This window comes from Talpa europaea (assembly GCF_964194135.1).
Source record: "Talpa europaea genome assembly, chromosome: 7".
NCBI classification, from domain to species: domain Eukaryota; kingdom Metazoa; phylum Chordata; class Mammalia; order Eulipotyphla; family Talpidae; genus Talpa; species Talpa europaea.
The window spans coordinates 44,897,008-44,924,280 of NC_140074.1; the positions used below are offsets into that span (position 1 = coordinate 44,897,008).

At 38.9% G+C, this 27,273-nt stretch overlaps 1 protein-coding gene across 1 annotated transcript in view; it reads right to left on the reverse strand.

Annotated features, from left to right (window-relative positions):
- LOC311174419 (guanine nucleotide-binding protein G(q) subunit alpha) overlaps window positions 1-27,273 on the reverse strand; it is a gene marked incomplete at both ends in the record, with an annotated part of 282,309 nt that overhangs the window by 76,646 nt on the left and 178,390 nt on the right. Inside the window, one exon of the mRNA XM_084238766.1 lies at window positions 8,471-8,625. Within this exon, the coding sequence (XP_084094892.1) occupies window positions 8,471-8,625 (155 nt within the window). The remainder of the gene's footprint in view (window positions 1-8,470; window positions 8,626-27,273) is intronic.

The window sequence follows — 27,273 nt, forward strand, 5'->3', positions numbered from 1 at the left end:
TTTTTTTGACAAAGAGGAGTTGAACATGTTAACCAAATGGAAGTAATTTACAGATCAAAATTCAGTTCATTAGTCTAAATTAAGAAGGTTTGGAAAGAGTGAAGAACACCATCATCAGCCAATCAGAATCCAAGAGCTGTTTGGGAGACAGGGTGTCAAAGTAATCTGAACGAACTTAAGGGTTACACGGAAATAGCAAGGCTCCTGGGCACACTTGCGACCCCCGTGCCTGAGATTGGAGTTGTCTTCTAATCAAGTACACATTCTATTAGGCCCTTTAAAGCTTCAACCGTACCTTTGGTCCAGCTGATTGTTCAATTCTATCACACTCTATCACACCAGATCACCAGGCACTATGATGGAGCAAAAGCTGAGACATGGGTGCTCAAAGTTGAATGAACTCATAAACATTTCTAGTCATTTATACCATCTTAAATAATAGACATTTTTTGCATGATATTTGGAGGTACTGCTAGGGATATAATCTAGAGTTTCCCAATGTTCACTTCCTATCAAAGTTCTGTTGTGCAAAGCAATGTTTATGGAGTACTGCTGAAGGAACGCAGGTCATCCATTCTCTCACTATTCTAACACTTATCTCTGTGTTCATTCTGAGGGTCCTAAGCTAGGTACAATATAAATGGTGCAAGTGTTACTATTGGTTTTTCAATGTTCAGTCTTCTTCTATGGGGGAGAGGCGCTTACAATTATTTTTTTCAATCAGAGAGAAAATACTTAAGGCTTTTGTAGGCCATGCAGTCTGTTGCGACTACTATACTCTGCTGTTGGACGCAAAGCCCACTAAACTAATGAGTTTGATTCTGTTCCAATAAAACTTTAGTTATAAAATCAGGCAGCAGGCTAAGGTTTGCCAGTCCTTGTTCTAGAGCAACAGTGGCTTCAGCTGGGGACAATGGCCATCCTGAGTAGATTGTGGAAAAGACTATAAAGAACTGCTGAAGGTGCAAATGTTTTGCCAAAATGTGAGCAAAGTGCAAAGTGGCACAGTGAAGGGTGTCCCACATCCACGCTGCCCTTCAGGCAGAGTAATGCGTGGGCAAGCAGGTGTCAATGGCAGCACTCTCACTGGTACATCTCTGTAATCAAAGTTTGAGAGCAGTTTACATATTTAAGCTCTATCTTACCTGGAACACCTCCAAGCATTCTGAAAAAGGAATAAAATCACATCTTAGAATCACTAGAGTTCACTGGGAAAGACATAAATGGGGTCTTTTTTTGTTATAAGGAGATGAGGTTCATTAGATAAAAAATAAAACAAAAAGAGAAGTAAATAACGATGCTTAAGTGAAAAAATGATGCCCTATATTATTGTCACTCTTAAAAAAAAAGCACAAATACAATCAAGATTAATGTCCTCTTCTGAACGCTACACACTGTTTAGTAATTGAGCCATGTAGAGAATAATTTGGGGTTGCCAGGTTTTCACTGGGTTACATGGCATGATTTCTCAGATAAAGGTAGAGTAATGTAAGAGAATCAAAAGACTGCTGAATTTAGAAGAGAATTTAGAGATTATAGATCACACAGTACAGTGTCTGAAGGAAGCAAGTCTTCCTTAGTCAAAGCCCCAGGGGGTGAGATCAGCAGAGGGAATCCCATCTCCTGCTGAACCTTGATCCAATGTTCTCACCACACAATGGTCTGCCTGCCTCCAAAGCCTGAAGTACTTTTACACTTTTTTCTTATCATCAAATAAAGAGCAAAGTCAGGGTAACTGTGAGTCAGTCAACATACCCTAGAGTTTCAAGTACTTGACTAATTAGTGAGGTGCTTTTTATTAAAAGCAAGCTCTCATACTTCAAGAAGGATCTGGCCCTAAAACAGACGTGGGTAATAAACTACCTCTGAATTTTCTTTTGCATTTCTAAATTACATTTAAAAATGTTAAGCATGAAGTCAGAAGTAAACTCTAATGCTGACTCGTGCTCCAAAGACAATTTATTCATATACCTTGGAGTTATGGGTTCAGGAGCATGTGAAAATTTCAAGAAGGTATCTGAACTACTGAACTTCTTGGAGGGGAATTCAGTAAAGTGAGACTAGAAATTATTTAGCCTCTTGTAGTGAAAACAGAGCAGTCTTTCTCCAAATGTGTACAGTGTGAGAGTTTCTCTCCCTATATGCCAACATGATTGAGATTTGTTCTCTGGCTAATGTCAGGGAGCTTTTGGTGCTGTAGGCAGTGAACTCATTTGACCTGATGTTTCACTATATTAAAGCAGGTGGTGAATCCCAGAAAAAAATAAAAAGTAAATATACAGCCATCTGTTTATTGTGTTCTTTATCTAAGGATAGATACTCAGAGCCCTCAGGCTTATTTTTTTTTTTTAATCAATAAAAAGAAAGTCAATAAAGGAATTTGTGAAACTCTTTAGCATCTCAGAATGCTTTTCATTCTTACATTAAATAGAATTGAAGAAAGCACCAAATTAAAGCCAACTGCAAAGATTTTCTAAGCTGCTTATCCATCATCTGGAATTGCCCATCTCCTTATTTCCACCATTGCTTCTAGTCCTTTCGGTCATCTGCTGTTATGATCAGCAAGTTGGCTACTATGGAAACTCAAATCATTTTACTGAGTCCATATTATTAGCCACCCTTTGACTCCAGTAAAAATTTATTGGGTGGAGTACAATGGGCAGGAAAGGGTTAGTTAAAACTATAGGCTAAAATACAGAAATAGCATTTCTGAGTTATCTGTGACTTAGAACAGCCGGCATGTTACATGAAAAACTTACACACTGCTAGCCACAGCTAAGTTTTCTGCATGGTAATCAAAACCCTGCTGGGTTTGTTTTCCAATAAATTCTATAAAATTTTCTTCTTGATCTTTACATGAAACTACCTATATGCAACACTGATAAAGATTAATAAAAAATTTGTATCTCTCATGGTAAGTGACTTACCTTATAGTTATTTATCTGTTGCTATCATCCATTTATAACAACTGTCAGTTAACTATTTCTCATCTAGCTAGTCTTTCACTGTGAAGATGTATTTCACAGTGGTTAAAATCCTGCACTCTGGAGGCAGAAAATCGGAATTCAGTTACTAATTGTATAACCTTAAATAAGTCATTCAACCTCTACGAGAACTGGATTCCTCCTCTGTGTGAAGGGAATAAGAAATATCTACCACTTTGTGTGGTTTTGAGGATTAAATGAAGTAATGAATGCAAATTACTATGCACAAAATCTAATATATTGTAAGTGTTCAGCAAGTAGCAGCTATTACTATTTTTGATAATAGAGTTTTCCAGATCCCAGACCTTAAAAAAACAGTAGAAACAAAGACTTGAATGTCTTCAGCTCTGAAAATTTACGTTCCTCTCTAATGGCCAACGAGAGACAATGCTTACATGACTGTCATTGAAATTGTGGAAATAACTATTATTTCATGGAACAATCACTTGTGAAGGTCAAACACAGGCAGTAATACTACTAGGCAACGAGGGTAAAGGAAGGCGACACTTCAGTACACATGACAACAGATACAAAAAATGTAGATACAAAGGGCTAATGTAGACAACATAGTGACTGTTTGGTAATGGGTAAAGCTTTCAGAAAGTGTGACTCCAGAGTTGGGTGAATAGGAGTTGAAGGATGAATTGGAGTTTACCAGACCGAAAAAGAGAGGCGTGCTTGGTCTCTGCTCTCAGTATTCCTGTCAATGGCCTGCACTGACTGTCACAACTAGCTGGAAGGAAGTAATCACTATGGTGCAACCTTTAAGCACATGTTCATGGCAGGCCTGGATTTTCACACTTCTAGGGATATCTAAGTGCCCCCTAAATCTACACTGGAGAACCACAACTAGAGGCGGTCAGTACTTACAGAAATTGGTTCTAAGTTTAGGAAGATTTCAGTAAGGTGGTAATGTTGTCTAAGAAATTAGAATATCAATGAATTATTTTTTAATTTTAATGATAAAAAGAAAGAACAAAAGAAAAATCCACATGAAGTAAACGAGGCAAGCTAAAATAATAAATGGGATGGGCGTCCCTGGTGGCGCAAGGGGTTAAGTCTCAGCATTATCAAGCTATCAACAGCCACTAAAATATGAGTTCGCTCACCAGCTGGCTAGGGAGCTAACCCACATGGCTGGTGCAGCAGACCTCTCCTGTCTCACCCACTGCTCCCCTCAGCAGTGTATTTCAGTAGATCTGCCCGTACTGTTCCCTACGCTGTCTCTGGTGAATCATCCCTCCCTCCCTCTCTCTCTCTCTCTCTCTCTCTCTCTCTCTCTCTCTCTCTCTCTCACACACACACACACACACACACCCTCTTGCTTACACCCCAGTTCTTATATGGATAATAAAAATAAATCTTTAAAAAATAAATAATAAAGGGGAACATATGCAAAAAGATCAGAAAGGAAAGGGGTACCAACTGCGGTTAATACAGAGAAATCAATACTTCTCAGTTATTACTGAAAATAAATTCTGTACTGGAAAACAGTGATGTTCAAAGATAAGACCTATATTCTCACTGGTACTATGCCTGCAGCTCCCAGGGACAACAATGGATAAACACGTGGAACACAGCAGCAAACCAGAGTCCAAAAAGCCATAAATCCTATGGCTTTTTGTGCCGATAGGGCTTTACTGGCTAAGAAAAAGGAAAAGGACCTGGGAATAATACGGGGATGAATAAGGTGCCTCTCATTCTCAGGTCTCCTGGCACAGTGGAATTAAAGGCAGGTCAACAACCAGGCTGCTCAGCATTTTCTATAAACACTGCTGAAAAATCCCAAGAAGATATCAGAAACACGGGGCCAGCTAACTCAGGTTTCCACATACATTACTTACATAATTGGCAGGAATAGCTTGTTTCTGGGTCCCTTGCAGTAGAGAGAGCCTTCTAGAGAAAATAAAGAGTGTGTGTGTGGGTGGAGGCAGGGAATAAAATATGAACCAAAACACTTCCCCTAAGTTTCATTTACCTGATGGAATCAAATGGCCCAGCTTGATCAAGAGATTTTTTTTTTTATGCTGCTATTTCAACATAATTATTAAAACAACCCCTCACACTTTTCCAAATGTCCTGGTTTGGAGAATAAATTGTAAGGTCACCATCTATTTAGTCTATGTAATAAATTATTGCAACAGAAAGACTGAAACAGTTTTCAAAAGGAAATGTGTTTCAGGATAATCAGATAGCACCAGTTGAGGAGAAAAACAGAAGAATGATAATGTAGACATGTAGAATAATTGCTAAAAGTAGAAAAGCATTACTTTACAAATCCTAACTGAATTATTAAACTGAAACCACTCAGTGAACAGTTGATGGGGATCTGGAGATCACTCAGTGACAAGCTAACACCACACATTGCTTTTGGTGGCAGGGGGAAGTAATACAGCTTTATTACGGAGGTTGTCAGTTCCCTAATACTGTGGTAACCTTAACTTCACCAATGATGGGTGAACCAGGGTTCAACATCACTTTAAATACATTCTACTCACAATGTTTAACCTGAGTCTGATGAAGTCTTTAAATTTGATTTCCGGTTTATAATGAATCCAAAAGACAGACAAACAAGTTAAACGCTGCAAGGCACAATCAGACTTGTCAATATGCCAATGAAATGCAAAACAAGACTTCACTAAACTAAAAGATCATTAAGGGCTATAATAACCAAAAGTGATGTGTAGTTCCAAAATCAACAAGTTCTAGAGGATATTTTGAAAGATTTTGGAAAATCTGAATATGAACTAGGTATAGAATGATAAAAAGGGACTGATAATTTTATGTGTATTATGTTACTATTTACTCTGTCGGAAAATGTCAGAGATGCACAATGAAATATGGGCATAAGGACATCTTACCACTTATTACTTTTGCATATAGGAATGTTTAAAAAAGAATTAGTGTGTGTGTGTGTGTACCCACATATATATAGTTTAGAAAATCAATTTCTTCCCAACCCCATAAGAGGAGGGTAGAACTGTTTTAAAAACTATCAACTGAAAAGTTTCAGGTTGGTCTGTCCCAGGGATTCCCCACATCTTTGGCTCTAGCACCAAGTAAGGTACCCAAAGTGCAGATACGATAGATGCAGCCTGTACCGACAGCATTCTGTGATGGAGACTCCAGAATCTAGGGCTAATAGGGACCTGGGGACACTGTCTTGATAGCTCTTTGTTCTAAAGCAAACAGATGTGGCAGTATCCAGTTCTCAGGCGAACTAATGAGTACCTGTCCAGCATTCCAGGCATGTCACCAGATATGTGTTGGAGCTTTGACATAAGAATACAACCACAGTGAATGATTCAGGTATCCCCAGAACAAACAGGAATTTCTCAGAGGGTTTATCCCAGAAGTTAGAGGCAAACCATTTCCTAAGAGGGAGACCTAAACTTGTTAAGCACATAGTTACTGGATCCTGGTGCTGGGATTCCTTGATAAGATCTCTCTGCAGGGAGAACTGTTACAGGTGACGGTAAAGAATTTAACAGGTCAAGAGGGGAAGAGACAGAATTTATGAGAAAAGTAAAAAGACAGAGGTTAGAAATGATAGAGACTGAGGGTTTATCAGTGAACAAAACTATAATGAAGGATTTATTTATTGGCAAGAGCCAGGAGAGGCAGGCATCATAGTAACAGGATGATAAATAAGAGTTAAAGGAGAACTGGAGCAAAGATGAGGGTGGAGGGGTAAACAGGCAGATAGAAGACATAATGAGCAAGAACAAGGAACAAGGGATAAAACCCAATAGCAAATGGGGAGATAGATGGAATTTGAAATGGCAAAGGAAACAGAAGGACAGAGGGGGCAGGAAGTAAAAGAGAGACAGCTGGTCAAAGGTTGAGGGGGCAGAATTTGGAACTGACAAGAGCTGATTGCATCTTTTCTTCTCTGTACTCACAGAAACTTATATAGTGGGGACTCAGGAGGGAGGGAGGAGACAGGCAAGACAGGCCAAGGAAGGCAGACAGAGAGCAGAAAACAAAGACTGGAAATAAGAGTGATGTAAAGGTGTAGAGGAAAAGAAAAAACAAGGAATGAGCAAAGCACATGTTTTTGAGGCACACAAGGATGTTAACTGTTAGTTAAAATATGGTAGATATGAGGGCCTCTCTGGTGGCACAGGGTTAAAGTCTCAGCACTATCAAACTATCCTAGCCACTGGTGCATGAGTCCAGTCCCCAGCCAGGGAGCTAACCGATATGGCACAGAAGACCTCTCCTGTCTTGCCTACTGCTCCCCTCAGCAGTGTATTTCAGTAGATCTGCCAATCTGTCTCTGGTGAATCCTCACACAACCCTCTCTCCACGCCCCCTACCTCTGGCCTAGACCCCAGTTCATGAGCATGGTAGATGGCAGATACAGTGTTCATGAGCATTCTAAGTCACATTCCAGAATTACACAATTCAAATTTACCATAAGAATATAAAAATTGTTTTGGCCAGGAAACATTTCTGTGGCTGACCGGATCCATTACTTATCTCATACAAATGCCTGGAACTAGGGTAAGCGCCAAATAGCTCATATCTTTTGTGCACTAGTGAGTGATCTGATCAGCCAGTGGGGCTCTTTATATTCTCAATGGTCCTGCTCTCATCTAGTGGGTGATTATTTCATAATATTAATTGCCTTGAGGCTGCTGAATATTTTCCACCAATTCTGAATGCCCAGAGCCACCAATACAAGAGGAGAATATTGGGTTAACATAACTAATGTGGACAGAAAGCTGGCTAACTACTAGAGAAAAATCCATTTTTTTCAGGCACCTACTAATCTAGATTTCTGATGACATTATCCTGTGATTGTCAAATCTTTATTTCTTTCTGTTAGGGGAGATTTAACCCAGAGAACTAACAGATCTCTCTAGGATGCAAATCTCTCCCGGGACACAAGATTTTGATTGACAGCTCACAAAATATTTCTGGAATGCATGCAAAATTAGATTCACACACAATTTTCATGCAAAGTCAAACCTATCCATCAACTAAACAGTGGCTCCCAAAAAGCAGTCAAGGTTCTGTGTTTGGAAACTGGAAAGTCTGGTGTTTTAGAAGCCATAATCAAGTATATTTTTGGTTTGCAGTTCTTCATATGTGGAGGTTGTTTTTCTAGCACATGGGTAAGATCAGAAATTTGTATTAAAATTATTATTACAAGATTTCAAATCACAATGGAGCATGTATTAGAAAATTGCTGGTTTGCAATTTGTGGGGAGAAATGGGTTAGTAAATTCAGAGTCCTAGTCTTCAGTTTGTTTTCCCAATAGAAAACAGTAAAAGAAATACTCCCCCTCTCATGACTCATGATGCCAGTTTGTTATAATATAGTCTAAAGATATGAGGTTGGCACAGGTTTAACATCCATATTTCCTAATTTTGAAGCTTGAAATACATACTATATACAAAGAACACAGGAATTGTAATTGCAGAGCACCTACACATGAAAGGAAAGAGAAAGATCCAAAGGCCTCCTGGTGAATACTCACTATTTGGTAGAGTCAGATAACTGATATTCTCGTCGTCTATCATAGCATTCCTGGATTCCAGGATCATTCCATAAACTTTTTATTGCATCTACATATGGATTCTCAAAAGCAGACACTTTCTCCACGTCAACTTCTCGAACTAATTGTGCATGAGCCTGTTGAAACAAAATTAAAACAGTTTTAATTTACTTTCCATCACTGAAAATTACCTTTGGCTCCATCAAGCCTTGAAGCTACTAAAGGTGATCAAAGAAAAGCAGAGTATTTAGCTCCCATTAAAACAATGAAGATGGAATACTACAATAAAACCATATTTAGGTGATTATCATATTCCTAAAACAGTATTATTAAAGGGAAAAGAAAGTGGAGTAATTATTCCCTCTATGTTTATAGCTTATTAAAATACCCAGCCCATCAGTACTATATCTTAGTAGAAACGAATCCAGCTGCTCAACTAATCAGGATCATTGTCCACAGTTCACTTTTAAGATAGGATATAAAATCACTAGGATAATTAATGTTTAAAGATTAAATTTGAGCAATAATAACCATTCCCTTTCCACTTACACATATCCCAACTTTCAAAATACTTACTTTATACCTGCCTTATCTATATTATCAGACTGAGGACACACTGGATTTTTTTTAAACAAGGAAAAAAACTTTGTTATTTTTTATTATATAAGATTTAACAGTAAAGAATTAAGAAGATATAAAAAAAAATTTTCAACAATATTGAAATCAAAATGTTCTACAGTCAACAATTTAACCAGTGCATACCACTCTCTAATAATTCCAATCAAACTAAGTTCACATAATGTAAATGCAAATAATATGGACACATAAATATCTATAAACATAGTAAATAATTACCTTGAAAATTATAGTCACATGGTTGATAATTTATTAAAAGTCTTGACTTTGTACAGAAATACAAATTTTTTCTAGGTTAGTGAATGGCAATTATTATCACACGATGACCTAATTTCTTTCATAAGCATTTTAAGCAGATGCAATTTTAATAAATTTATCCATGTTACTCCCTGTCTGGTTCTCAATTTTTACCTTCCTTCTCTTCCCATAAGTGGGAAGGACCCTCATGTCATTAAACTAACATTGATTTTAGTAGGGTTTTTTTTTTTTAAAGATTTATTTATTGATTGTTTGATTGATACATACATACAAGTACTGGGTACAGTCAGAAGCGCGGGAGGGTGAGAGAATTCACCAGAGCTAGAGCAGGGAGCAGAGCAGGCAGAAGGACCGAAGTACACTGCTGAGGGGAGCAGTGGGCGGCAGGAGAGGTCTGCGCGCCATGTGGGATCCTTCTCCGATGGCCGGGGAGCAGCCGGGGATTGAACCGGCGCTGCAGAGGCTGCGGGCAGCTTCGCAACCCAGTGCTCAACCACTGCGCCACCGGAGAGGCCCTTTAGTAGGGTTTTAAGAATTTCAGCTCACTGAACTTAAACCACCTTTCTTGCTAATTTTGTTCTGACCATACCTTGAGAAACCCTAGCTCTACCACGGACCCCAATCTTGGAAAGTAGATGCCTGAAGTTACTTTTTGTACTTAGTCCCTATCCAGGCAATGAGCTCATCAGTGATTTACCATCATGAAGTCTCGTTCCTGAAACTGGGTACTTCTCCCTCAATCAGAGTTCCTCAGGAGACTCATGGCTCCCTAATGAAGTCCCAGTGCTGTGCTCCAACTGACTCCACAGAACCTGTCACTCCATGTGAAAATTCAATACCAAGGACTGGACTTAAGCCCTCTACTCTGCCTTCTGCTTCCTGAAATTGAACCTCCTCCAAATACAAAAAACTGGATGTCTAAGCATCTCCACCCTGCCCAACAGGTATGCCTCAATACTCAGGAGGTTATGTCTAATGTCAAGTCAACCACTGCCTTTCTGCCCTTGCACACTGAATATGAACTAGTTCTTGCTCCCTGTATCCTGAGATATGACAGTGATTATCCTTGGCATAATTGTAGAGTTGCCATGGATACATCTATATTATAAGGTTCTCCTGCAGATTCTGAGCATCCAGGAAGGCAGCTGAGGGCAGACGTTGAGGATACACAGGGTGGTTTCCTGCTAGCTAATCGATTTTCAAAAGGAGGTCCACACACTAGCAGCATCATTTGAGAGTTGGATAGAGATGCAATTCCTCAAATTCTATCTCTTACCTTTTTTTTTTTTTAAGATTTATTTATGTGTACAAGAACTGGGGTACAGGCCAGAGGTGTGGGTGGTGAGAGGATTCACCAGAGACAGAGTAAGGAACAGAACAGGCAGATAGACCAAAAAAGACTGCTGATGAGATCAGTGGGCAAATCAGGAGAGGTCTGCTGCACCATGTGGGTAGCTCCCTGGCTGGGGATCGAATTCATGCTGCAGTGGCTGCGGATAGCCTCATAGGTTGCATCTCAACCCCTTGTGCCACCAGGGAGGCCCCTATCTCTTGCCTTTTGAATTAGAAACTCTGGGAATGAGGCTCAGTCAGCCAGGTCTATTTTATCAGGTCAATGACTCACATTTGCAAAAATTTGAGGACTATTGCAAATTCTACAGTACCACACAGACGTTGTGATCACGATTAATTGTGTAGTTAGTCAGAAAATTACTATGGAAAACTGACAAGACCCACAGAGGCAACAGATACTCTAAAGCAAGGGTCATTCACAGATGTTTCATAAAGGCCAGGAAGCCACAGAAATAAGCCAGGCAATAGGGAGCGATGGGAACTGTGTCATAATGAGAAATACATATTCTAATTAACAAGGGCAGCTGCTATACAGTTTGAACAAATTGCTACTATATGAAATGTAGGCTCACTATCACCAAATCTTCCAAATTTTCAAGGGATATTAAAAAAAAACTAAATTTTTATTGAAATATCCCTATAATGATAAAGCGCACCTGTATCTCATTTGGATTAAGGGTCACTCACTTGCAACATTCCTTCTAAAAATTCTTCACCATGTGCTTCCCTAATGAGCTTGACTAATAATAACTCTATGTCCTGCACAGAACCTAGAACACACTAGCTGGCCACTCATTAACAAATTAAATTGAATAAATAAATTACCAGTATTTTCCTACAATAATATTTGGAAAAACTATTTTACTACCCACAGGGAAAAGAGCTGAAACTTCTATGAATTGGGTAAAAGCTATGTGATGTCAAAGGTTAGTATTTCTAAAATGAATCTGATACTCTATGTCCCAGGCCAGTCATGTCATTTGGAAGGAGTTCTGTCTCTGTTTCTAGAAAAGTTAGCTTGGGCTAGAGAAAACAGTTTCATCAGACCACACACTTTTTACTATTATGACTGAATGGCTATTGGACCCCAAAGACTTGCTAGGTAATGTAGCAGATATTCCAGTGGGAAGAGGAAGAGGGGGCAGTCCATAAAGATGGCAACCAAACACAGCACAGGATTATGTGCTGTGGGGTAAAAATAAGAAGAAATGTTTGCATTTCCATTCTTAATTCTAGTTGACTATAAGGCCATTTAAATAAAGACAATGATTTCAACAGCGTGTCATTGCAACTTTCCACCAAGAGTTTGCTCCTATGAAATGAGATTACTTATTACTACTGAAAACTCCTGTAATTTCTTACCTTGATCTATTTCTGTTTTCTTTTACTTACATCTGATATAACCCACCCCCTACTTTCTGTACCTTCTTTAGTTTTTATTCAGGAGCTGTTATCATATGTCATCTATTACCGAAGTTATTCTTGATTTTCCTCTTTTCTGAGAAAAATGTAATCTTTGCATCCTTTGAAGGAACTTCTATGTTAATAGTCATCTTGACTATTATCCCTCTTTTAGGAAAGAGTGATGTAGCTTACTGACTTTAATTTCTTTTGGGGCTCAGTACAATCAGACAACAAATATGTCTCTAATTTAATTGCACTTAAAAAACACAATGTCAAGTCTGACAAGTCAGATACATTCTCAAGGTAATTTCCATCCATTTTCTACTCTCATAATAATATATTACCCTTAACAGGTGTGCTTCCATTTGTGTGATATTTGTTCTCCCTGATCACAGGATAGGCTCAACATTACAGCATCAGAGCAGATTATCTATCACCTGGTAGATGTTCAATAAATATCTGTTAAATGAAGGATGCAAGGAAGGAAGAGAGTGCAAACTATACTAATCTGGAAATCAAGACATATAACTTCTAGTCCTAACACTAACCAGCCATAATCCTTAGCAGAAACTACTTTATCTCTTTAAAACTTCATTTACTTGTCCATAGATGATCCACCCGGAGCAGATCATCTAAGGTCTCACCTAGCAACAAACTGTGATTATAAATATGTATAATAAATACATCTACAATGCACAAAACAACAAGGAGTTAAGATACTGTCCTTCTAGGAGAGCATACAAAATCATTTAGCAAAAGAAGGTCTAAAAATCAACAAACAACTATGAACCAGAGACACTCTGTGGAGGGTGGGGGGCGGGGAAAGAAGGGCTTGGGGTCAAAATAAGGGGGTTGCAATTTTAAGAGGAATATAAAAATAAGATTTAAATAATAAATTTTAAAAAAAGGTCTAACTATTTCAAACAGTACCTAGTCATCAATACAGAGTAGAATATGGTTAAGTCCCTACATGAGCAATGCTACAGGGCAATGAGCAAGGGAAACTGACTTTAATTTCTCTTGGGGCTCAATGTGAACAAAGTTCCTCAGTGTGAACAGAGAAGGTCAAAGTGTTCAGAAGGAGAACAGGATTTAGTTGACAGGTAAGGTGAAGATGTGGGACACTTAAATGGTGAAGGAAGAGATGAACAAAGTTTCAGCCAAGCAAATAAACAAGGCACTTACTTTTAACTGTGAAAAAAGTCTAGTATATGCTGACTCTTAATTCAACTTAGCTTCCATAATCAAAGAGATAATATTATCTATGAACCATAATTCAGAAGTTAACTTCTACCATCTTGATTTAAATAAAGTTTTTTTTTTTTTAATAGAGGCATGTTTTTCTTTATTTGTTTGCTTGTTTGTTTGTTTTTTGTTTACACATGCACTGGGTACAGTCAGAAGCGCGGGAGGGTGAGAGAATTCACCAGAGCCAGAGCGGGGAGCAGAGCAGGCAGAAGGACCAAAGTACACTGCTGAGGGGAGCAGCGGGCGGCAGGAGAGGTCTGCGCGCCATGTGGGACCCTCCTCCGGTGGCCGGGGAGCAGCCGGGGAATGAACCGGCGCCGCAGAGGCCACGGGCAGCTTCGCAACCCAGCGCTCTACCGCTGCGCCACCGGGGAGGCCCTAAATAAAGTTTTAAGAAGCCCAATTCACTGAGAATGAACAAATCAACTTTCTGCTAGGTCTGCCCTTAAACACACAGGTTGCTATGCTGCCTTCTAAGGCACTTTCACTGCCTCCTAAGCTCCATTATTTAATTCTACCCTTGGCTGTTTTGAAAAATGACATTCAAATATAATCAACTGTAATTTGCATTTATGTAAGAGTTTTCATCTGAAGCTCTGTAAGTTATTTAAAAGTATAACAGCCTTTTACAAAATACACACTGAATTTTAAAATTATATACATGTCCCCAAAATAAGTGCAATCCTCTTTTTGCAAGAAAATATTCCGTATGTAGAAGGCACTTTTTAGGATGTTAGAGTAGGAAGATAAATCAGACACTTTCCTATTTGTTCAAATGTCAAATATAAATAGTAAAAATCACAAGTAATTATGTGAAATTAAACAATTATGAAGGCAAAAGACTGGTGAAAAGGAAAGAAGTCATTTCAGATAATAGTATAAATAATAAATTACAATTGACTTCCCTTTTTATTTTGAACATTGAGTAGAACAGGTGTTAATCACATAAAATGTAAAATATAAGTCTATTTCATTTTAAGCTACGGTTGAACACACTGGATGGCAATATTTAATGGTGAATGCCGGCTTTTAGAATTCTTAGCAAGCTGATGGCAAGGCTTACAGCAAACACTGTGAGAACTAAGTAGCTACTCTTAGGAACTTTGGCAGAGTTCTAGGCAGAGACCACATGGAAACCACAAGATGTACCGATGTGGTAATGTCTTGTTTTCGTGATTCAGTGGTCATAAAATTCAGGTAAATCTTAGATGTGTTGATATTTCCATGGTTTTTTCAGCAAAGGAAAGGAAGAACTTAGTTCCCACCATGTGGGTATTACCCTGCTAGAGAAAGTCAATGTTCCAGATGAAATAAAAATGATCTCATAGTCACTTTGGAAGGATTTTCAAAAACTCGTTAACAGTTGAGGGTGGCTTTAGGCTGGTATGTCACACCTACTCTGGTTCCTAAACACCAGCAGTAGAAAACCAAATGGTAACTTCCACGTTTGTTGAAGCTCTTATATACAAATATTCAGCTCATAAGGCCTTCTCTGATTGAAGTGATACTGCCAACCCTCCAAAAAACAAAAAACAAAACCCCACACCCACGACCTCTGAATTAAGAAAAGTGTGCACCTTCATAGGAGTTAGTTTAAATTAGGAACCGAGGCTCACATGGCCTAACTCTTTTTTCCTTGGTACTTATTTCTATTTCAATATTTGACTTTAACGATAAAAATTACAGATCCTAATAAATTATTAGGGGAGTGGAGGGCGGGATCTCAGACTTTCTGTTTTGTTTTCTTCTGTTCAAAGGAAGAATAGAATAAAATGATGGGCCCTGGGATCAAAATGAAGGGTTATAATCCCACCTACAGCCTGTACTACATGACTGTGACCTTGGGTGAATGATTTAACATCTCTGTATCTGTTTCCTGAGCTATTAAAAAAGGAGTAATAATAGCTCTCATCTTAAAGGGTGAAAGAACAGATCTCATGTACAACATTTACAAGCATAACCTAACAACTACAACTCCTAGTTATTTAAAAAGAAAAATAGTACAGAAAAAGATAAGCCTCCTAGCTTCTGACTTTGGGCAACTCACCACTTTAGTTTGCTTAATGCAAAATAACATTCTGGAGGTCATACTGCAAATTGGATCTCTGAGTCTTCAAATTTGCAAATACCCCTTATAAAAACTGCTATAGAAAACTTGGACAAGAACTAAGAACTGTCATTGACTGCTTTCCATTCTGTGACTTTATCAGAATTGACTGGCTGACCTTCATTAAGGTGTAGTATACAAAGAGCAACAGTTGCTGTGGATGCATCTTTTTATGAGTATTATTGCCTAGAATGACAAAGAATGGCAAAGTCACACTGAGCTGCTGATGGCTGGATTCACGTAGTGAATGACTCATTTCCACAGAACAGCCTTGCCACACTTGTGATTCAACTCGTGGCTCAGCAAAATTACAAATTACTACATGACACAGCCTTTTGAAGTCCCTGGTGAAGATTATAAATCCTGTGTGTGGAATCCTTCAGTACTAGAGATCCACTGATTCTCTTTTGCTAAACGCTCTTGTCATTCTTTACCTGGGTATAGGATGGAGACAATCCAATCTTTTGCCAAGGAATGCAGAGAACCAGAATAGAGAAGAGGAAGAAATTAAATAATTACTTGACACCCTGACTTTAGTCATAACTCTTGCTCATCAAGCCTTGTTCCCTTATCCAGGTCACTCAACCTTCCTGCAACTCAATTTTCCCCATTTATAAACTGGGGAAAATAAATCATTGTAGGGCTGTTACGAAAATCACAAGAATTTTTGGTAAAAGGCTTGAAATGAGTATAATTACTATGAAATTTTGTGGTATCAGTTATCATTAATATTATTTGAAGAAATAGTTACCTACTGCACACTAGACACTAATGAAGCAGAGAATGTTAAAAATGACATTCCAGACTAACAAAATATTAGATAAAAGTTTATTGAGCTGTCACATTATTTGACTTTCATTTTTATTTACAAGTTGATTTATTATCGCATTATTAAACTTCATTTGTCTTTGTTTTTGTCTTCATTGTCTTTTGTTTTTATTTTTCATCTCCATTATGATACTCACACAGGGAATCAATGACTCTAAGGTATACATACTGACTTTCCCAAAAATCATTTGCTGTATATTTTTTTCATCAGTTATGCTTCACTGTAGGTTACATTTGCTTATACTAACATATAATTGACTCCTTCTTGGGTGGAGGAAATATTCCTTTGTTACTTAAAATATTCATAATTTTTTTAAGAACCCAATCTCCTTCTTGACCCTACCACTCTAATTTCCATGTAAACACTCTTCTGTGTTTTTTTTTTATTTCACATTTTCCTATTTTGTTCCATGTCAGTCATAATTATTAGTATCAGTGACATTCTAGGCCACATGCTTGATACAGGCTGGCAGATCATGTACCAAGCAGTTCTAAAGAGCATGCTTACTGATACAATTTACATGTTTCATTACAAAGGATTTTATCCTCATGTCTATGAAATCCTGGAAGTTACAATATAAAATTTTATACTCTTTAAAATGCTATTTATTATTACCTTCATTATATTCAAAGTCAAACTGATAAATTTTTAAGGCAAATATTTAAAAAGGGATGCATTCAAAATAACTAGATACACCTGGCTAGTTGCTTTCAAATAATATTTTGGGAACCTTGACACTTTAATGGCTATTAATTGAAAACAAATAAACAAAAAAAATGGGTTTTAAAGTCAAAGTCGGATAAATGTGGACCACCACAGTTATGAAAAGTTAAGTAGCTTTCTATACCACAGAACTCAGAACCTTTAATAATACAGTGGTGCTAGGAACCATGAGCACAGGCCAGGATTAGAAATATCAATGAATGTGCCAAATTTTTCTGACCATGGCAGGTTTTCCCTCTCAGATCAGTTGATGGATCTGGTGGTCTCACGGACCACATTCTGAAAAACATTTAATAGAGACAGACTTCGACAATCAACCTGGGTTGATTTTATACAAATAAAACAACTAATGGACTGATTCTCTCCCCACTCTGGTGGAACAGGTGAATGCCTGCATTATGGATTCACATCCTCTTTGTTTCTGAGATCACATTTTTCAAGTGGTTCATTTCCTTATATTATGTCTAAGAAATAACATAATCATTTCAGCTGTTTGCAGTGTCTGTGCCTTCTACAATCTTATTAACCAGAGAAGCACGCTGCTGCTGGTTTGGGATTTTATTTGACAACAGGAAAAGACAGATCAAGAAGATTCCCCTGCTCAGCAAGGTAGCCTTTCAAACAAAGCTGAAAAGCTTTGTTCCTAAAGTAAAAATCAAAATCGTGCAAAAATGAAAAATGATGTAAAAATATATAAAACAAAATAAAAATGCTCAAAAGGAAAAAAAAAAAAAGAGAGAGAGAGGCTCAGATGCTCCCAGGAATTCCAGATCTGCACAAAGGATGTCTATCATCTTTTTTGGGGACATCTAGTGTGAAACCCACCACAGAAGCTTTACAAACTGTGTTCAGAACTAAAGATGAACTGCGCATGATTCCAGAATGGAATGGAGGGAAAGAGCATTCAGAATACTATTTCAACACCTCTTTCACTCAGAGAGCAAGAAACTGTTCCAATAATAAGAATGTAAAAAGGTAGGACGACAATGGTGCCTACTGCGCCAGTGAAAAAGAGTAATGGAACATTTAGAATCTGAGTAGGAAGAAGGGACAGGAAAAAATAGCTCACAAGAGCCTCCCCTGGTGGTGCAGGCAGTTGAGCGCCGCGCTGTGAAGCTGTCCACAGCCTCTGCAGCACTGGTTGAATCCTGGCCGGCAGGTAAGGGTCCCACATGGCACAGCAGACCTCTCCTGTCACGCCTGCTGCTCCCCTCAGCAGTGTATTTTGTCAGTCTGCCTGTACTGTTCCCCGCTCCGTCTCTGGTGAATCCTCTCACCCTCCCGCACATCTGGCCTATACCCCAGTTCTTGTGTAAATGAATAAATAAATCCTAAAAAAAAGGGGGGCCTCCCCCGGTGGCGCAGTGGTTGAGTGCTGGGTTGCGAAGCTGCCCACAGCCTCTGCAGCGCAGGTTCGATCCCTGGCCACTGGCGAGGGTCCCACATGGCATGCAGACCTCTCCTGTCGCCCGCTGCTCCCCTCAGCAGTGTACTTCGGTCCTTCTGCCTGTTCTGTTCCCGCTCTGAATTCTCTCACCCTCCCGTGCTTCTGACTGTACCCAGTGCTTGTATGAATAAATAAATTAATCTTTAAAATAAAAAAAGAAAGAAAATTCTAAAAAAAAAAAAAAGCTCACTAGGCAATTTTTTGGGGGTAAATACTGTTATATAATTTGTCACTTTTAGTAAAGACCCAAATTTCAGGAAAATAATGTAAACAGATACTCGGACGATGCTAAAATACGGAAAACTTTCTATTAAGAGTGTGATGATATGGTTTACAATCCATACCATGAGACATTTTTTTTTTTTGAGTATGAAAATGGTAACTAAATGTAGTCAGTGTTACACAGCTTTGAAATAATCATTAATTGGCCAATCAGTTTTATCTGTCTCTAATATCATGTCCCTGATAATTTTCAGAAGATCATTTTTTTTTCCAAAATGGATGTTTTGTGGCACAGTGGTCGAGCACCGTGCTACGAAGCTGTCCGCAGCCTTTGCAGTGCTGGTTTGATTCCCCGCAGGTCAGGGAGAAGTCCACATGGTGCAGCAGACCTCTCCTGCCCCGCCTGCTGCTCCCCTCAGCAGTATCTTCATTCTGTCTGTCTGTTCTGTCCCCGCTCTGGTGAATTCTCTCACCACCCCATGCTTCTGACCTGTACCCCTGTTCTTATATAAAATAAATAATTCTTAAAAAAAAGTATGTTTTGTATAATTATTTCATAAAATTTCCTGCAATAGCTGCCTCAAAATTGCATTATAATACCTGTAAAGGGGCATGGGTATCATATACTTCAAAAAAAACTAACAATGACGTAAACCAACATTATTTCAGTTAGAAAAAATTAGATTAATAAAATTGCATTAACTATTTTTATATGGACAGTTCTCCATAGACCTTAATATTTCTAATTCAAATATATTACTAATATTCAGAAATATTACTAATATAACTAGGAAGTATAACTAATATAACTAGACCCAGAACAAACTCCACTAAGTGGTATGTATTCTTATATCTATTACTTTTTCAAATGCAAATGTGTAGATATTTCAAGTAAAAAAAAATTTTTTATCAAATATTTTCATAGGAACAATCTTTTTTCTCAGTTCATATTATTATTCCACAAATTCTTTTAGGTGATAAAGTTATGAAACTCATAAATGGCATTTTATCACAGCTTGTTTGGACACAATTATGTTTTACATGTAAGTTATAACTGACTCCAAGTATATTTCTGCTCCGTATTCTCAACTTAATGTTTTACCATGCTTCCTCAAAAAATACATTCATTATAACAAAATACTTGTATTTTCGACATTTTCTAAAGAAGCAATAGCATTTACCATCGTATTCAAAATAATGATAGATATCAGAATAAAATCTATCAGATAGTTATCAGAATAAAAGTCTAAAACCCTTCACCTTGGTTCCATGAATTAAAAGGGGAAGGGGACCAAGCCATAAACTCTTTGCAAAGAATTTCTTCTGCTAAGGAAATGAGCAGATTATTAGTTACTGTTTGAGCTTTTTGTACATGCATAAGAAAACTTACAATAAAAATGAGCTAACTTAATTTGGAAGGAATGTCACTTAACCTAAATGAAAAGTCATGCTTCCCAGAGTTATATAAAAATGCATTTTCTGCAGCTTCCCATTCTAAAATGTCATCTCTGGGCATGAGCTTCTGAAAATAAACAGCTAATGTTTGAAGTAGTCGCTGCTATACTTTCAGCAGATGTGTCTTTTGAATTTTATGTGGTAGATAATATTACCATAGCTACAATGGTAGATGCTAAATATTGAAAAACAATTTTGTACAAGTTACAAATTATTATTGATTTTCTAAAGACAATTCAATATTTAATTTTTTGTTAAAGATGCATTTTCAGGGTTTTTAAAAAGTTTTAAAGCCAAAGGATTTATTATAAAAGAATAAACATATAAAACAAATAGATTTACAACAAACAATAAATGATAAAATCACTGAAGCAAAAGCTTTCTGATCACAATGGCAAAACTGCTCAGAACTGACTTGACATATACTCCATATGCACCTAACATAATTTCCCATCTACTGGTCACTGAAGGTCTTGTGTCTTAATGAACCCCACAAGCTTATAGACCAGAGCATACACAGCATGACTGGCTAACAACAACAAACAGATGGTAAAGGCAGCAGCACCACAACTTTCTCTACTACCCCGAGAGTAGGAGTTGACTGTTCCTGGTCACTCTTGTCCAAGTTTACTCCCTATTAGCAGTCAGGGACCACATGCTGTTTTGCAAGTTTTACTCATCTGGGAAGGATTTGATAAAGAGTTAGAGTATCTTCCAGATTTAACCAAGTGTTACAGTAAAAAATCTGTTGAACTTCCTGGGCAGAATCTGGCAATGAAACGCTATCAAATCCATCCTAGTTAATTTTAATGCAGTTATTAATAAGGTTTCATTAAAAAATGATAAAGTGAAATAAAAAAAAACTAAACTGTTGAGATGCTGAAGCAACAGGTAAAACTACAAATGCTTTGGGCAAACCAGGACTAAAGCTCATCCTATGCATGTATAAGGAGGACTTGGGCTAGGGGAATCAAGACGACTCCAAGTAGGTAGTCAGTCTGTGAAAGTTATTGCCTTGTTCATGCATTCTGGGTTTACAATTTCTTCAAAGGAGTCAACATCTACACTGAAAGTTTTCCCATTAAATAGAGATCCTAGTTCTCTCAATAATTTGGAAGAATCAGCAAGACCACACCCATATTCTAAGAGCACAAGGCTTACAGCTAAGTAGGCTACCCTCACTTCTCACAACTGTCAGTAATAATGGGAGAGAGCATAATTCTTTATCGACGTGTAGAAAATTCTGTATCTTATAATGCATTAATTAGCTAACGAGTCAACTAATCAGCTAGTTAACTGAGTTGTATCATAGAAGCTGGCCCTGAAGTTATTTGATATATACAGCCCTCACCCCCCAACTCCCTGGAGAGTTTGTGTAATTCTTCTGTTCTTTGCATAGTAAGGAGAATCTATACTCTGCCTAAGAGGAATTGAGAATTGCACTGAATGTGACTCCTACCTGAAGCAGTTATCTTCAACTTCTTGGTCAAGATCCGTTAAAAATTACTGTGGACCTGATTTTTCCCAATGTTTTCTTTCCTTCACTAGCCCCTTAATTTATGCCCTGAGGTTACAATGAACTTTGAATCTTTGTATTATGAGTTCCTAGTCAAACCAAGGGGACCAAGCCATGGTTAGTGATCAAATGGTACCACGTGGTTTGACTTGTTAGGGGCATTCATTACTATCTCAGGTGCAATGTACAGTGGGTAATGAAGGGCCTGTGGCCTTGGAATCAAACAGTAAGTTTCAACCATGCTCCTACTTACTTGCTTTGGGACTGCTCCAAATCTCTTATTTCCTTACCGCCAAAGCTAGGTAATGATAACTTTGTCATAGTACTTTTACAACAATTAAATTAAGCTATACATAAAACAGCAGAGTAACAACTGCATGCTGTTGACTCAGTATAAAGAAGCAACCCTTTGTACTTGTGGCATGAACCAAGAAAGTGATGATGAAGCATCCTCACCCAGACCTTTCTTTGTATTTAGTCAAATAAGCCCCTTTGGTGGAGGAGGAATTGGGATGGGGAGGTGATAGAAGGTTTGACTTTTGGGGAATGTATTCCAAAAATTATAAAATAACTTATAAGGCTCTTTTTAACCAACATAGTATTAGTTTTATATCCTAAGGAAATGCTTAAAATGTTTAAAATTCTTACCTAAATTATGGGTTATTTATAAAAATTATAGTGACCACTAGTGATTATTTTACAGTCACAATTGTTTTTCAACTTTAAGTATGTTGACTTTAAGTAACATGAAATAATTTTCTTCATACAAGAAAATCTAAATCTCTTATTTATCTCATTGTTGAGTTTTCAAGACATGCAAAGAACATAACCTGACTAAAATCTCTAAAACACTCAAGTAGAGGTAAAAAGATTTTACTAGAGATGGCATGTCTAGATGTATTCTCACTCTTAAATTCTTTTTTTTTTTAATAATAAATTTTATTTTTACATTCCCACATACAATTGCAAATGCCCCATTCTGACCCCAATCCCTCCCCTCCCGGCCCCCCACCCCCCCAAAAGTGTCTCTGGTTCATAGTTTTTTGTTGATTTTGATTTTCACTTTCTTATAGTTATTCATTTTCCTGGTCCCTTATTTAAGTTTTCTAGATTCCTGCTATGAGTGAGACCATCCGGTATTTTTCTTTTTCTTTTTGGCTTATTTCGCTGAGCATGATCCCTTCCAGCGCCATCCATGTTGCTGCAAATTGCATGTGTTTATCTTTTTTGAATGCTGAGTAATATTCCATGGTGTATATGTACCACATCTTCTTGATCCAGTCATCTATTTTTGGACATTTGGGCTGTTTCCAAAGTTTAGCTATTGTAAATAGTGCTGCTATAAACATAGGGGTGCAGGTGTTCTTTGGAATTGATGTTTCTGTGTCCTTTGGGTAAATACCTAGGAGTGGAATTGCTGGATCATATGGAAGCTCTATGTTTAGTAGGTCCAGAAATCTCCACACAGCTTTCCACAGTGGTTGGACCAGTTTGCACTCCCACCAGCAGTGCAGAAGAGTTCCTTTTTCTCCACACCCTCGCCAACATTTGTTGTTGCTAGTTTTTTTAATATGTGCCATTCTCATTGGTGTAAGATGGTATCTCATGGTAGTTTTGATTTGCATTTCCCTGATGACAAGTGATGTTGAACATTTTTTCATATGCCTGTTGGCCATTTGCATTTCCTCTTCAGAGAAGTTTCTTTTTAGCTCTTCTGCCCATTTTTTGACTGGATTATTTTCTTTGTTGTTGTTGAGTCTCATCAGCTCTTTGCAGATTTTTGTGATCAATCCTTTATCATTAGTGTTGTGTGCAAAAATGTTCTCCCAGTTGGTGGGGTTTCTCTTTGTTTTTGTTATTGTCTCTTTTGCTGTGCAGAAGCTCTTTAATTTGATGTAGTCCCAGCTGTTTGGCCCTCACTCTTAAATTCTAATGAAAGACTAAAGTTTTAGTGAAGTAGCACTGGGTCATGAAATAAAACCAAATCAAATCCATCTTTATATAACTCAAAAGGCCTTAGCAATTTGCATTAGTTTTTCAGAAAGATAAAAACGCATATTGCCTTTTTTAGGCACCGTTAGCTATATATCTATTTTTGAAAAGCTTTCATGAAATTTCTAAATTTAGCTCCTACTTCCTCTTTATTGTGCCAACTGAGTAACAGTCCGTCTCTGATAACATTCTGATCTTCACTCCAAGGAAACTATATAGAAACTGACTCTCAGAAGGAAGATAACCTTTCACTAACCTCTTCTGCTTGTGGACAATACAAGATGACAACTTTCTCTCTGCCTGCAGTTTCTATGGTCACCATCTACATACGTCTTAAATATTTTAAAATTCTGTCTAGTTGATGTTAGAAAATATCAACCTTTCCAGTGCTTCAATTTTTTTTAATAAAATATTTCATAATAGGAAAATGAATTAAAGTAAGAAATCCACCTCTTTTAACCAAAGGCATCTTCTGTAGCCGAAGAAGACTGAAGGCAGAGAATACCAACAGAAGCAAAAGCAATAGCTAGGACTGTCAGTGTGCTGGAGGGAAGTTCAAAACAACAGTACACACACGGATAGAAATTCTGGAATATTTTATCTGGGTTAATTACCATTCTGTGAAAATGCTCTTTTTTCTGTTCATTAATGTAAGATTTAAGAACAATGATATCTATAGATATAAATTTTGGTATGAAAGGGAAACTATAAGCAATATAATCAAACTTTCAAGCAGAGAGATGTTCAATGTGTAACCAGTAAATGTAACACAGAAGTCTTACATTTCTGAAAATCACATGAAAATCTGAAAATGTCATCCGCAATTAAAAAGCCAACCTTCTAATGAAGAAAGGATATGAGGTGGGACCCCAGCCTTCTAAGAATCCTATACACCTTCCTATTTCAACTTAATTATGTTCATCTTCTCAGGACATTTATAGTTTTTATAAAACACTCGTTGGGCACCAAGCTATGTAATTTCCTGGCACTGCAGTTTACTCCATTATCTATATATACAGAACTTCTCAAAATACTGAAAATTATTTTAGGGCAGGTTCTGCCTAATATTCCTTATATTCTAGCTAGGGTTATTTAGAAAATTTCTCTTAGGAAACTGTCTTCCTTCCTGATATACGTACCCAGAAATGTGATCTAACAACAGTCAGGATAGGAAGGAATAGTGACCAGGAAGGACAGAGGAAGCAGTCCTGTCCAGGAAGCTGAGGCCTGCCAGGTGTAATCTTAGAATAAGTTAAGAGTTCACTTCTGTAACTCAATTATTGAGTTAAAGGGTGAATGAGATGCCCCGCCCAATACACTCAGACATAAGCAGAGGTAAATTTAAAATATTTAACCAGAGATATGGCTTGGGTACTGACCAAATGGAACAAAGCAAACAAGGCCCTAGATTTTTCATCGCTGGACCTCACATTGGCCTATTAGTTGCTGGACCTACAAGAGGCCAGCAGAGTGCCAGGGCAGGACCAGGGCTGTTGGCGTGACTCAGAGAATGGGATAGTGGCTGTAACATAATTAAAAAATTTTCAACACTTGCACATGTTATCAATGGGTGAGGGTTGAATATTAACTCAGTCTGTAAGTAATAATTTGAGTCATAAATGTATTAATTTTATTCAAAAGTTATTATTCTTATCTGGTGGCATAGGACTGCTTATGGAGCTAGCAATAAAATGAAAACAGAAATTCCTACTCTAAGGTCAGGAATGGACACGGAGCAGGTTTTCTATGATCCAGCAGACCGGGTAAAGGAGGAGTCAGAGTCCTCAGTGGTTTTTCAGGTTTTTATTTAGATTTACCGGTATATGGGATTATCGGGTACATGGCAGGTAGGGGTGCTGGGGGGCGGGTAGGCTGGCAGGCCTCCCAGCCCCCAGCAGGTCTATCACTCCGGGCTCTCCAGCTTTCTCTCAGCTTCAGCTTCTGCTTCTCTTGCTTCTCTCTCGGCTTCTGCTGGCGTCCCGTGACGCCGCCCTTAAAAGCCCAGTCGAATGGATAGATTAGGGAGGGGGCGGAGCAACATGGCGGCGAGGAGATGCTGCGAGTAAGATCTCCCATTAAAAAAAGTTAATAGGGAGAAAAAGCGGCAGGTCCCAGTGAGAACTGGGACACGGAAGATAAACGGGTGACTCCAGCAAACTGCCCGAAGAAGAAAGTTGCCATAAAAGAGGACCAGAAGGGAGGAAAGCGCAGAACCCTGCTCCCCTCCCCCGCCCACAGAGTCGGCACTCTCCGACCAGCAGAGAGGAGGGAAACAACAAACCAAAACGGCCAACAAGAACAAAGGACGCAGCAAGCGGGACTGTGAGTGGAAAGGAACTATTGCAGCCACCACACCCCATGAACAGGAGCTGTGGAGAATCCTACAGGATCCGCCGCGGAGGTGAGCTCCAGGCGCCATTAAAGAGAGCCCCGCCCCCCAGGAGGAGACCAGCACCAGCCCGGTAAGCTTGCGCGGAAAGCGGCGCGCTGGAAAAGCAGACGCGGATCTGGATTGCGCGGAAAAGCAGTGCGGATCACACTGAAAAGCAGTGCGGTTGAAAAGCAAACGCGGATCCGGATCGGATCGCAGCTGCCCAGGTCCCCGCGCCTGCAACCTAGGCTTGCGGGGAGACGCGCGGAGGCCCTCCCTGAGTGAGCAGGAACCAGGCGCCCAGGCAGGGGAGCGGGATTCAAAAGGCACCATTCCCGCGCCACTGATCTGGGCTACAGCCCGCGTCCTGGAACTGTGGGCTTTGGAACTGAGACCCGGGGCACGAAATTAGGGGCGTGGGTTCCCCACGACGGTGGGGCACAAGGCAGACACAGCACCCCAAAGCCGTTGAGGTGTACCCTACCATCCCCGCTCTGCTCCCTGTCCCACGGGGTGGAAAATCAGCTCCCCAAGGGCTCTAGGAGAGATCTCTGGCGCCACCTAGCGACTTGAAGCCAGCACAGGCTCCTGAAGGAGCTAGTGGCCAGCTGGGGAGTTAGCCCACACCGGGCCCCTTCCGAACAAGTAGTCTGAGCCCACAGGGAGAGCGAGCACCCACAGCCAGGGCAGACCAGGCACGCAGAAGAGTGTGCCTGACACCGTACGCGTAGGGAGTGTGTCCCACATCACCATTTTAGAACAGGGACATTTCTTCAGTAAAGACTACCTGCAGAAGGCAGGTAGTTTGTTCAATAAATGGTGCTGGGAAAACTGGGTCGCTACGTGCAAAAGAATGAAGCTTGACCACTACCTCACACCATACACAAAAATCAACTCAAAATGGATTAAAGAACTAGACATAAGACCTGAAACCATAAAATACATAGAAGGAAATATAGGCGAAACACTACGGGATTTGCACATCAAAGACATCTTTACAGACACATCACCCAAAGCAGTGATAGTGAAGGCAAAGATCAACAGCTGGGACTACATCAAATTAAAGAGCTTCTGCACAGCAAAAGAGACAATAACAAAAACAAAGAGAAACCCCACCAACTGGGAGAACATTTTTGCACCCAACACTAATGATAAAGGACTGATCACAAAAATCTGCAAAGAGCTGATGAGACTCAACAACAACAAAGAAAATAATCCAGTCAA